Source organism: Anoplopoma fimbria, chromosome 6 (genome assembly GCF_027596085.1).
Source record: "Anoplopoma fimbria isolate UVic2021 breed Golden Eagle Sablefish chromosome 6, Afim_UVic_2022, whole genome shotgun sequence".
Lineage (NCBI taxonomy): Eukaryota > Metazoa > Chordata > Actinopteri > Perciformes > Anoplopomatidae > Anoplopoma > Anoplopoma fimbria.
In genome coordinates, this window is record NC_072454.1 from 23,308,422 (window position 1) to 23,322,365 (window position 13,944).

The 13,944-nt window shown below is 40.1% G+C and overlaps 1 protein-coding gene across 1 annotated transcript in view; it reads right to left on the reverse strand.

Annotated features, from left to right (window-relative positions):
• pik3ap1 (phosphoinositide-3-kinase adaptor protein 1) overlaps positions 1-13,944 on the reverse strand; it is a 34,583-nt gene that overhangs the window by 10,824 nt on the left and 9,815 nt on the right. The window contains exons 3-10 of the mRNA XM_054600628.1: positions 4,353-4,590; positions 3,116-3,541; positions 2,236-2,477; positions 1,789-1,933; positions 1,529-1,671; positions 774-906; positions 300-496; positions 21-198 (exon numbers count right to left, since the gene is read on the reverse strand). Coding sequence (XP_054456603.1) covers positions 21-198; positions 300-496; positions 774-906; positions 1,529-1,671; positions 1,789-1,933; positions 2,236-2,477; positions 3,116-3,541; positions 4,353-4,383 — 1,495 coding nt within the window. The 5' untranslated portion in view covers positions 4,384-4,590. The remainder of the gene's footprint in view (positions 1-20; positions 199-299; positions 497-773; positions 907-1,528; positions 1,672-1,788; positions 1,934-2,235; positions 2,478-3,115; positions 3,542-4,352; positions 4,591-13,944) is intronic.

Here is a 13,944-nt window from a genome sequence, read left to right on the forward strand (position 1 = left end):
ATAAAATGTGTTAATCTTACATAGGTCCTCTGCACATTCAGGGTCAATCCCCAGCATGGACTCATATATGTCCTCTGAGCAACCCGAGTACTTCATCATGATATCTTGAGAGTTAGTTGACATCATCTCATACACCTCTGCACCTTCCTCTGGGTGGATGGAGTCCTCGATGTGAGACTTCAGCATGTCTGCCGTCTCCTAGATTAGTTTGAACACGAGAGACGGTCACAAAGTGAAATGAAAACCTCCAACACATCGTTGAATACTACACAGAAATTAGCTTTCACCACTAGACTTACGACAAATTCATCCATAAACTGTCTGAGATCAGAGAAGCCGCTCTTCTCTGCCAGCGTGTTTGGGTAGTCTCCAGACTTGTTCATCACGCTGTAAGCCTGCAGAGCCCCGGGACACTGAAGGAGAATGGTGGTCAGCTTCTTCAGGCCGTACTTAGCAGCGAAGTGGAGCAGCGTGGGCAGCTCCTCATTACGCTGATCTGAAGGACAAAAGGCCATCAGATCAAACTGTTCCTATGACTGTATGTTGACTCCTAAAATATGCTTTTGCTCTCTGAGGTTTCATAGTGATAGATCCAAAACCGGGCATTTCCGATGTGGATCAAATTTGCATTCAAATGTTTACAGATATGTTCTCCTGATAGATCTGCAACGACAGCACATCTGCCCCCAACTTTGGGGAAATATCTGGGGAATGCCCTCAAATAAATCAGCTTTGGCAACCAATAGAGCAAGGAATCAGAGTGTTGTACTCACATGCCGCCATATTGTCTTCTTCAATCTGTCTGATTCCAAACAGCTGAAGACCAGTTGCAGGCATCATGGATTTCAAGGAGTCAGTTAGCATTTTGTCCAGTGATTCAGTTGCATTTGATGTCAAGTTGAAGGCCTGAAAGTACAAAATGACTCACATAACATGCAGAGCTATAAACAGTTATATGTCATAATGGGCCTCATGCAGGAAGCAACATAAAACATATTTCCTTTTATTGTTGTTCGTACCAAAGATTTCTTCTTATTTTGTTAGTATTTACAGGAATATGTTGGGGTTTTTTAGCTCCTGTTTTACAAAGAATGAGATCATTTTCTTAATAGATAAGAAAAGAACATCTTGTTTTCAGAGTCCTTAAATTGTTTATCCAATGCAAGGAAACATAGGTATCATACGAAATGCAAAAATATCATAATCCAATTTGGATTATAAAATGTTATTACAATGAATAGATTACTAAAATCGTGGGCTGAAGAGATACTATTGATCCATTCATCCCAATTAAAACTATAAAAAAAGTTTATTTAACAGTGCCTCAACTTCAATACGTCTGCAGTTCTTTTTTCTTATGGCCTTAATTTAGGGGCATCTCTCCCATTCTTGGGCATTTGCCAGAATAGTTGCACACTGCAAAACACCTGCTCTAATAAAGTGTTTAGGGGGCGTTATCTATGTTAACAATAAACAATAGGCCTCCAAATGAGAAATTAAAGAGAATGTTTCTGCATGTGGCTCTCACCTGGCAGATGAAGTTAACAGGATCAGCAGCCTCTTCAAGGTACCGACCGACTTCCCCCATAACAGTATAATAGGTAACGGGCCTCAAGCTGACGCAGCATTGGTCAGTGTACATGGTGAGTGATACCACTCCAACAGGCATATCTAGTAGTGAGAAACAGAAAATACAGTCATTTAAGATAGTGTGTTTTAAGATGCTGCCATCAACGCTGCAAAAAAAAAAAACAGCTTAAGGTCAAACGACTTCCTGGAGACACTTACCAGGTGCAGTAACACTTATAGTGTATTCATTCTCTACGGTGCCTGGGACCCTTTTTCCAGTTATATTTTCAGATGAAAACTCCACCTCTGGTACCGACCGATCATCTACTTTATGCGTCAGAACGATAAAAAGTTTCTCCCGTTCCTTAATAAAAAGGGAAAATAGAATCAATATGGCTTCTTAGGGATTATTTTTCGACAGGGACATTTCTGATTCATCTCTACAATACAAGTACTGATACCACTAAAACCCCTCAAGAGCAGTAAAGGAATGTAAATGCTGCTTATTTCTGCATGTCATCGTCTATCACACACAATCAAATTAAGAAAAAGTGTAAATTAGTGTTGAATAAAACAGTTGTTATCCATAGTATCGCCATGGAAGCAGCTCTGATCCATACTCATGTTGTCTTTTATGTTTTTATTATGTAATCACTTCAGTCTTACCCCGCACAGAACTCTGTTTGGCTGGACGGTGAGACAGGTGAGGTGCGTGGGTGTACTATGCTCCTGGCTTGTGGAGTTCGGCGTGCTCGCTGGTTCTTCGTCCTGCACAGTTTCTTGTTGCTCCTCTGAGACCACTTCCTCCGTTTCATCAGTGGCAGGACTTTCAGTGGAAGAGGCTGCAGTGATGGGCAACTCTGCCTCAGCTACAGCTTCGCTCTTATGTTGGGGCTCTACTCGTCTGCCTTTTGAATACAAACACAAATAAATTATAATCCAAAATGAATTAATTCAAAGGTCACTTAAATATACTTACTCTAATTATTCAGAGAGGGCTAAAAGCTCAGCGTATGCACAAATAATCATTTTATATGCAGAAGTTTCGATTCCTCACCTCTGAAACTTCTACCTTTGCCGGTTTGGGGGGGGATTTTTGTGTGTTGTTCCAAACATTTGATAAACCACACTTTGATCAGTTCCCATGAGAACTATTCCGTCTGCACTCTCTGTAAACTGCTAGTTCTGAGGAATAACCTGATTAACTAGGACATTGTTCCTGGAAAGCCGGGACGATGATGAATATTTTTCAAACATTTCTTGTCAGATACGGTATAAAATGGAATTTACTACCATAGCAGTGGAGTACAGTAGAGCTTGAACTTTACCACATGAACCAAATAGGGAAGTCTGATGATATGTGGTGTTTTTGTAGGTTTGGTAAACTGTGTAAATGACTCTGTTTGCTCTTTGGCCCTCTAATCAGCTTTATCTGAACAATTAAATAGTTGTAACCTGTTGGGAAAAAGCTTCAGGGATACAGACAAAGGTGTGACTTCTTTAAAGGCACAGAAATAAATAAATGAGTGTGATGGGTTTTGCGTACTATCAGTGATGGACTCCAAAATGGTGGAAACGTAGAGAGCCGGCTCGTCGTCAGCGTAGAGTTTCCTCCAGCTCGGCCAGTCCTCGAAGTACCCTGTCTGTACGTCGTCCTCTTGCACGCCGCACAGCAGCGCTACCACTCTGTGCGGAGGGTAAAGGAGTCCCTGGAGCGGCCCCTGCAGTTCAGGGTCACAGAGCATGTCCAGGATTGCTCCGGTGAGGAGCAGCACGACGCACTCGCAGCTCTGGAAACATTCAAAGTCATATCCGTGGAGCTGATCGACCGCATCAACCGCACACAGCAAAATGGACCTCTTCCGGAATTTTCTGGAGGTTTTCAAGATCTGCTCCAAGTATGTCGCCCATTCCTGGGCCTCGACTGCGTGCAGAATTAACAGCTCATGTGCTGAAGGTGTTTTGGATTTAGCTGAAAAGCAGAATTGAGCGTGAATAGTATGTACAGTGCATGCATTCAAACTGTCTCAGCTTTGCCCCACCAAAGCAATAAAACTGGAAAGTATTAATCATTAGTTCCTTAAACACTGCTGCCCATGCATAACCACGTGAAATGAATCACAATCCTGTAATTAGCCCAAACATTCCACTAATGATACGACACCCGCCATATTGTGTGTCGGCCTCGGTGTTGCAGCAGCTAATGTTTGCGGTGGAAATGCCCCACAACATACCAGCTGTCTGGCTGAGGGATGTCAAGGTGAATGTGGTTGGGGAGTGAATGTCCGATTTGTTTGATAATCCAACACCAAGCCAGCAAGGAGTTGTGCAAACATTGCACTGTGTCAACACGGGTCAGAGTAGTTTAGTTTGACTCATTACAGTGTTTAATCAGGTCAAGTTCATCTCTGTACACGCTAACTGGGACAGAAACCCAACACGAGTACTTCACCTTCTTCACAGTTCTCCACTGGTGACAGGACAGAGAGACTGTTTCCTACTGGACCCAAAACGCGGTTCGAATTTAGACGAGTGGGAAATTCTAAAATAACCCTCATATACATATTACCATACAGGAAGGCTGAGATGCTTGCTTCCTCTTTTTTCACTTTTATAAGCTCAGAGAAGAATTGTGAATGGAAATTCAATTCAATAAGAATATATTTCAAAAGAAAAGATAAAACATTCTTAAAGACTAATCCATACTGGGTAAAATTGTACATTTTCACCACCTGAAAATGACTAAATAGACAGTAACACTGTAGAAGATATGTCGTATTTACCTGATCTAACACTCGTGTGGGGTTCCTCCATGGTCGCGAAGGCTCAAAAGTGCACAAAATCACCCCACAAAAGGCATCATTTGCCCAAATATGTCCTTTTGGTTTCTGAAGATCACTAGAGCTCCTGTCCTCTTCGCGGAGACTAGAGTAGCTTTAAACCAGCTGTACTGCAGCACTTTGCTCCGCTGCATTAATAGCAACCCTCGGTTTCCTGATTTTGGTGACACTGCCCCACTTCCTGAAACAGTTGAAGAAGTGAGAAAAGGCAACACGGTGGGGCCCTGTCGTGCAACACATCTAACAATTCATTTCATTATTCATTTTTGTAGATTGTGGATTATTCAGGGCAAAAATGACAGAATAAAAAAAGAAGTATTTAGGGAATAAAAAGAAAGGGTAGCTGACTGAGTTCAGGCACAGACCTTGATGCAGAAAACAGATTAATACAAAGCCTTTAGTCTTTTATGTAAGAAACACTTTTGCTTTCTGTTCGTATTAATACTGAACACCCACCCCCACACACACACACACAGAGACATAAATACATCAGTTCACCTGTGGGTTGAGTTGCATGCTTCTTCTGTTTTTTCACTTCCTTAACAAGGTGGCGAGTATCTGGTGTTTCACAGTCTGACTGATGTTGAGAGACTTTATCTCACATAGACACAAGTGAGACTCTCAAAACACTAAAACCCTACCATGGTATGTGCTGATATAAAAGTTAATGTTAAACTAACATAACTTATGAAATAGGTAATAAAACTGATTCTTAACATGCCGATACACTGTGTCTCACGTATACCCCCATATAATATGTATGCTGCTGCTCTCACCATTCAAAGTGACATTGAAGGTGTATTTGAAGACTTTTTGCCGTTTAAATGATGTAATAATATTTTTTTTATTATTGTGATTCTATATTAAGTACAGAGTAAGTTCACACACACACACACACACACACACACACACACACACACACACACACACACACACATACACTACATACTGTATGTACATGAATGAATCATCTGTATGGTGTCACTATTACTAAGGATGTGAAGTTTCAGGTTTCCTAAGAATTTCTCCAGTAACTTAAAACTGATTGCAACAATGTGAGGCACCACACTGATACAACACTAGAGGGCGGCAGTGAATCACTTACACCGGCTAACAGACCGGCTCCATCACCGGTCACTATGCAGACAACTGCCACAATAAAGCAGTCTCTACAAGGCAGGTACCTGTAAACAGGTGTGGTAATATACTTAAACAGTAATTTCCAATATACTTATTAATTAAATGCATTTCTTTGTTTAGACGGACTCAACGATGTATCTTTAACTTCAGGGAGTTTGTTTGAGTCTTTACAAAACACCAAGTCTTTCTCTTCAGCTTAAGATGAAGACAACATCCCCATGTCACATCAACAGAGGAAGACTGTTTGGACTTCTGCAGGCCAGGATGATGATTGTGCTCAGTTGGATGAATTTGGACAAACTTGCTATGGGAATGTGGATGCAGCCTGTCTTGATTTGGAAATATGGGCTTCTACTGTTAACAGGAAAGACCAGAACTTTACTAATTTATGGAGTATTTATATAGAATTTAGGGATTTGTTTTACTTGAGGAACATTTTTCCTGGCGTGGATTAGACCCACTGAACCACTTTTTAGGTGATGCCAATAAACACAAAGCAATGATCAGTAATCACTGAATGTGAATTGATAGACCTAATCGCAGCCCAACAAAGCACTTAAAACAGCTTTTTTCCCACTTCCATAAAAAGAAAAACACCAAACCATCACATCTCTTGCAGAATTACTTCACTGATCTTCCAAACTTGTGTCTAATCAGAGCCAAGAAGCTGTTCTTTAAAGCATTTTTGTTGCTGTTTGGTTTATTTTGGCATGTAATGTAGGATTGCCCTGTCTTCAATCTTCAATTTCTTTAATTACAGTTACAAAATCACAAGACAAGAGTTTATTCACTTATCTGACCGTGACCTTTTTTTCTCCAATAACGCAATTAGTTTTGTTTCTGCTTTGACCTCTTTCTCCCACGTAGACCTTTTAATGGCCGCAGCAGAAGTTCACTCAGTGGCTTCTGAAGCTGCCTGTGAAGAGCAGGGTGATCCATGACCTGCCTTTAAGTACAATTTCCTGTAGAAAAAACCCCCTAATTTCTTCTAACTCTGCCATTAGCTACCATAAGCATGACCGGCCCGTTACCTTTTGTTTGGGCTCCCTTGAAACCACTATCTATTAGGTGGCTCAAATCAAATCCCTGCAGCCCCAGTTTAATAAGGGAATATTTTCGCTCCTATGTTTTAACCTTGTTATCCAATATCCTGTCTTTTTAGTCAGCAGTGTGTTTCCAGCACAAAGAGCGACTGCCAGAGAGCGTGCGGCAGTTCACAACAGAGACCTGAGATCCTGCCTATCGGAGCATAAAGGTTCACGCAAGGACTAACAGCATGGTGATAATCTGCTATGCTGGCACTGGATTAGTCAGGGATGCATACATTAACAGTTTACTACTGACCAGGCTATTTTTAGTTTAAGTCTACCTGAGCCATGCCTAGATGTTACCCAAGGCGGCAACCTCTAAGTCTGAAAATTGAAGCTAATGCGGAGGTGCCTTAAACTTGCATTCTCTCTAATGGCCAGCAGGGGGCGACTCCTCTGGTATTACCTCAGTAAACATTGTAAACATTAGTTTATGGTGTCAATCGTTAGTTTCAAGTCTTCCTCAATACATCATGATGATCATTCAGTAAGTTATGGTCCCAATCAGAATAAAATAGATCATAAAGCAGAGTATGCGTTAGGGCGTGGCTACTTTGTGATTGACAGGTTTCTACCACAGTGTTGTCCGTCCGCTGTTTATGTTTTGATCTTACAACTTTAACCCTCAACTTTAAGCCTAAAAATGTCTTATCAAGCATTCAGTTGTACTTAGCACCAACCTCTCATGTCACTTCTTGTTGCAGAAAAACAAGATGGCGTCGGCAAAAAAGCCGAACTTGAGGCTTCAAAACTGTAGAACACAAACTCATTTGTGATATCACAGACACTACATACACTTCTTATATGCAGTCTATGATATAAGCTGGACCACTAAATATGAGGTTTAATACAAAGCTGCTCAACTGAGTTTGGCTTATTTTTCTAGAAATTATACTTTACATTTTTTTGCACGATAATTTCAACCAGGGAAGAAATGTTTTTTGCAGCTTTTCTTGGATGTTACTCAGAAAAAAACAAACTTATGTAGCTGACAGACACACAATTACTGTGATGGGTGTGTGAAAATTGATTTGGGCCAGTTTTCAAAACTGAATTTGATTTCAACATCAACATAATGTGCCTCCTGGGTGGAAATTTCGCAAAAGGTAATTTTAGGAGGAGGAGTGCGGCCTTATTCAGACATGTATTTTTGGACTTTGAAACAGTTTCAAGAGCTCATGAAATGTGCTCACTTCACAGAGAAGCGCCTACAATGCCAGAATAAAATGTTAACAACAGAAGTTACTTAGCACCAAGCACTCCAAGGCAGGAGGCTGCGAGGGAGGGGGAGTGGAGTACTGTACTTCTAATATTGCCGACATAACGCTCATGTTACCGTCTCGTTTACTGTACTTCCCCCCATCCCGGGAAAGCTCTACCTCGTATCTGCATCGCCTCTGAGGCAGTTTGGGAGACTTTTAAGGCGGAGGAAGCCAGAGACAAAGCGCAGTCCGAGGACACGGAGTGCAATCTTGAAATGGAAAACTGAAATGGGGAAAGGGTCTGGAGCTGAAATGTTATTTGGATGATAGCCTGCATAAGAAAGGAACTGTGTTTGGTTTCTCATTGAGAGTCACCAGCAGGGCTCATTGTGATAAGAAAATAAGTCTAATGTTACCTGATCTGGTATAATGTGGACCAATTACCACTCCATTGCACTTCATTACAGGACTGTAATAGGGCCGGGGGTCAGTGCTTGAGATGGAGTGGCAGAGGAAAATTGAGTCGTCATTGATAATATGATAAAAACTGACAGTGAGAGGCCCCTCCGACAAATTATTGAAATTTACAGTTGATAGGGAAACACTATAACCTCATTTGGTAAGCAGCTGGCAAGCACTTGTACAAAGCAGGTCCTCTAACACAATGGGAGGCTTATGGGGAGAGGGAAATCCAAAACTATCACAGAATAGTTTTAGACTCCTGCTCATTGGCCTCAGGCACCGAGTGTGCATGTATTCAGTTTTTAGAAATAGCTTAAGTCACACAAACTAGCCCACTGGATTGTGTTTTTTTCCTCTTGAACAGGTACAGGTGGATTGAGGAACCCATTATAGGTTGCAACAATGACATGCTGACGGAAAAAATATCTGTCCGAGCGATGTTATCTTCATTCTCAGGAACAGAGAAGTGCGTAGGCTAACAAAAAATCTAAAGTCTCACCGTCTACCTAAACCACTCTGCTCTTGGAGAACGTACGGCAGCCATTTGTTTGCCTCAGTTAAAGTGCCTCCATTTGAGGCCCCTTGAATAAATAAATCAAATAAACTACCAACAGACATACATTTCCAATCCATCAAGGTAATCAGATTCTGTTTACCTGAATGGGAACTATTCTAAAATGTTATTAAAAAACTTAAATGGAGTTTAGGTGTGGAATAACCAGGCACAGGAAATGATGAGCAAACAGCAGGATAAGATTCCAATTACTATTAAACAAGCATCGCATTGACTAGTAAAGAGGAAAATAGCTTTGACATTTTCTACAGCCGGAGCTCCCACCTGACAGGCTTTGTCGTATGAGAGCTCGGCAAATTCAATTCTTGGGCTTTTAGACATGAGGTAGTCTACGCTGCCTACTGAAATACTGCTTTAAGGTCCATTTTCACACACTCCATATAAACATATATATATAATATATAAAGTGATAGATAAAGAAATAAGAATAAAAAGATATTTTATCATGCGTTGAAAGCTGAATCAAATACAAGAGACATAGGGCTACATATTGTATGTTGAAACTGTGTCTCTTCCAGCTCCCCGTCATCTTCCTGAAGCATTTACACAAAGTCCCAACATTAGGGATTCAACAAGGCCATGAAGTCATTACCTTGTACTGACGGAAATATAATTTATAAATCATTTAGAGGCCCAGTTAAGTTTATCTCACATATCTAAATAGGCAATATATTGAATGCATGCTTCATTGATCAAAACTGTTGTGGGACAACTTATCGAGCGGCCATCTTTAACTACTATTTAAAGATCATTCCGCTTTCATCTACAGTCTCGACTCAGCTGAAATCACTTCGACATGATAAGACAGTCAATTTGGATGTCAGCTCTGGCTACAGTAATCACACTGGCCACTAGATAAGTGTCACTTTATTTATTTATATTGAGCCCTGTGCGTGTCTAGTTGAAGATAATAGTTTCATTTTTCCAGAGAAAGTTTGCCAGCTACCCTCATTGCGAAGTAAATGTGACAGATTTCTGCTTCATTAGGATTCATCGCGCTGACAAAGATTGATACGTTAGATGAATCAACAATAGCAAGAAGCTGCGTGCAAGGTTCCGTCACTCTCTTTACTTTCCTTGTACTGGCTTAAATACGCACTTTAGATTTACAGATGACAGGTGTTAGCAAGTGAATAATGATGAATACTCACTCTAAGAAGTAGCAAGGAAAGTTGCAACAAATTTGCCCCCAAAATTTTTTAAGCAGCACTGTAAAATGCTTTGAATTTATCTAAAAATGCTGCTGGATAACAGCTTTCTTTTGAATTTGATTGATTTATTGTACTTATATTCATGAATATCGTAAGCTTCTTTAAAGGGAGCTTAATGTGGTTATTGGATACTATATAGCAGATTAAACATAATTGAGGAACTACACATTACATCCATTAATTAATGTTCCTGGGTAAATAATAACAACAATGATATTGGTAAAGGAAAATAACAGTCTTTAGACCTGATTTTATGAAACTGATTTAAATGAAGATATTTTTTCACATATTTTCCACTTGTGTCTGTATGGACCCTATTCATATTCTCTATCTATATTTCTCTATACAGAGAAAGTACTTCAGCTTGTCCTCTGCTTTATTTAAAATCGTGGACTTTTTGCTGGATTTTTGGTGACAGACTGTTCCTGTTTTTCTCGTTGGCACTTTGCCAGGCTGGATTGTTTGTCCAAGTTAGCAACAGTAACATCGAGAGGCAGAATTTAGCATAAAGGACACTTATCCTGCTTCTTCATTGCATCTGCCAGGAGTTAAATCAGTACTTTTGACGGATTATGGAATATCTAATGGCCTTTCTGCTTTAACTGTGTGCAGTGGAGGGTGACAGGAATGACGAGACCGAGTCGGGGATGTCAGACAGCAGAGGTCATGAACCATGTTAAACAATAGAGCCACATGGAACCACAAGACATACCTTAATTAAATGCAAATTTAATGATGACACTGGCTCCATATTTGGTTCTATTGCGAGTTGGATCAGTAACCCGGTTCAACCAGAACCCGCAAGCATCCTTTCAGAAACTGATACAGGTTCCTTCACACTTCCAGTGTGAACAGCCCATAAATGGATCCTTGTGGAACATTTCTTTGGGCTGTTCAAAAATGTGACCTAGCCCGTTCGTACAGGGACTATTGTGAAGGGTTTTCTGGAAGTCACCAGAGGGGTTCATAAAGTGCTGCATTTGGAGCAACTGTGAACGAAGCCTCCGAAAAGCTTTAATTTTTCAAATTACAAAGTGCATACTTACAAAGATATTGCATTACAGAGCTCCGTATTGCTACCACTGCTGGTGTAGAATGAGGATTTTGCACTTCCACAATGAGGCACAAGAGGTCAGAGCTCCACTACAAATACTGCGAAGCACCTTGGCGTCTAATCCACAGCTACAGTATGCCAGACATGCACTATTCATCGTTATCATGAGGGCCATGCCTGAAAGATGTCTGCTGAAATAAGTTTGCTTAAAACATCATTACAAATCCAATTAATAGCGTCATTAAACTAGATGAAAAGAGTGACAACATTGTGCGATGAGAATTCTTTGAAAATGCAGAAAGCCCACAGCTGAATACCAGGTGGCAATCGAAATCAGTGGTGTTTAAATGTAGATGTTACAGAGGAAGGTTCTGCTATGGGCTTTACTGACTGGCATCAGCGGCACTGTTTACATTGACCGGAATTATCAGATAGATGGCTGATTTTTTTTTTTGCTGGAGAGTATGGCCACATTTGTTTTTACCACCAGTGAAACTACATAAATCATTTTGAATGTATTATGAAATGAACGTTTTAAAATGCAAAAGGTTTGACTCACTCTAGTTGATCTTGTTTAGGCTGTTTTCATTGAAACCCAGAGTCAATGGCATGTATGTGTGACCGGGTCCTTCTGTGCAGACAGTCCACGTCCAGCACACAAAAACAACGTAGCAACATTCATGCCTTGAGAATATGTACAACCCTGGTATAGTGGACTTTAGATGTTTTTAACATATTTTGTTCAAAAATATTCATAATTTGGTATGTAGCGCTTGTTATTTTTTTAAATGATCAAAAGGTCATATGTTTATATTTTCATGGGATAGCATATTACTGTATCTTGTATTTTTATTAAACTGAGAAAGGTGTCAGAGTTGAATAAAAAAAAACTAACATGTAAAAAAGACCTTTGCATGTATCCGATGTACAGTTACACAGAAGGACAATGCAGATGTGAGAACTGCACCGAGACAGTGGTGAGTCAATTCATTAAATTGCACTTCCTGAATCCTGAAAACACAAGCTTATTTAAGGTGAACAAGGCACTGCTCATGACTGACATTAAGCAATACACACTCCTTAAATTAGCAACAAATAAAGGTGCGTCAATCGTAAAATCATAGTTTGATAATTCCCTTTGTTAGCCAAAACACTTCAGAGATTAATTTAAAAAATATTGTTAATCTCATTTCAAAGCTAGTAAACTAACTCTATCAGATCGTATCATCCAACTCTTTTTTCTGCATTCTGAGATACCTATATAACATTTTTACAGGCCAGTTTCTACCTTATAATTCTTATTTCAAACAGTTATGCTAATTCATATTTTTAGCTTATTTTTTCTGATCTTACTTGTAGAAAATTGGAAAATGAAAAATACTAAATTACCACATACAATGTTATAAAACGTAACATCCTCTATCATGCTAGCTGGTCTATCAACATTTTGAAAAACAGCTCTCGATTTAATAAATTTGGAGTGCCACACGTCCAAACCCCACAGGAGAACATGAATACCAGTATCCCATTAAAGCTAATCTGTTGTCTCCTTCTGCTGTCAGAAAATGTCCTCCATCTGATGCACCGTTCCCATTTCCTCCTCCTCCGTCATCGACGGCATTGACACTGAAGAGGATTACGAGGTAAATCAATAAACACTGCCGGCTTCATGAATGAGCACAGTGAACTGATACCTTCACAACAGGTCAGGTCTATTTACCTGCGATACCAATCCACAGAGGCCCGTTCTCTATGGTTAAGATTAGACGTCACCGCGCTGCTCTACGGCACAAATCCACACGACGCTGGTGAAACATGCAGGTGAACATCAGCTCCACGTTACAGCAGGGAGAGACACAGCGAGTGTGAAACTACCACCATATCAATCATTTTATCTAACACAATAGAGCCTTTGTTCTCCTGTCCATCCCTTCTCTTTAATAAACTCAGTATCTCTTGAATGTATCCGATTTAGGAGTCTTAGTGCTCACTCTAGCCAATACATGAATGTCTTTAACTAAATATTCTTCACTTCCTGCAAGTTTGGGAACTTCCTTGCTATTTTTTTTCCGGTTTGAAAGCAGATCTCTTAACTTTCAGCAAATGGCGTGGGACAAGAGGAGGCAAGGCTGCCGACCAGACAGACGAGCGTTCCACTCTCCAGCTCTTAACAAGCATAGTAATACATCAGTCAAAAGCAATAATTTTACTATTAATGAAATTCCAATTTGCCTTCAGTGCATTTCACGTTGACATTTTCCACATTGCAACAGTGCTTTGATAAAGTTTTTAAAATGCAAAAACGCATCTAAGAGGCTAAAGACCAGCCCGGGTGTCAGCGTGCCTGGCAGAGGACTATGGTACTTAATTTTTATCGCTGTGTGCCCGGGGCATTGAAAGCCTGAATGTTAACATTGGCTCCATTTTCATTATCATCCTATGATTATGGATTTTACTGCATTTAGCTGATAATACAACTAGGAGCTCACCTTAAAAGAAGTTGCTCGAAGGTTTCATTTCTGCCCAAATGAAATTTTCATTTGACAAACAAGTATAATTAGGCTGCACTTCTTGTTCAGTGTCAGTCTGTTTTCTGATTGAACTTAGACCAATTTGCTGCCACTAAATGAGTTTGAATAATTTCCATTCTGAATGTCTCGGGGACATTAGCTTTAGGAGTGCTAAGTGGCCGCATGCTTTTTGAAGTTGCTGATTATTTGATGCCACCCCTGTCTACCTATATGTTTTTTTGAGCTTACTTCAAAGTTAACGAAGAAAAAAAAAAGAAGAAGCCCCACATAGCC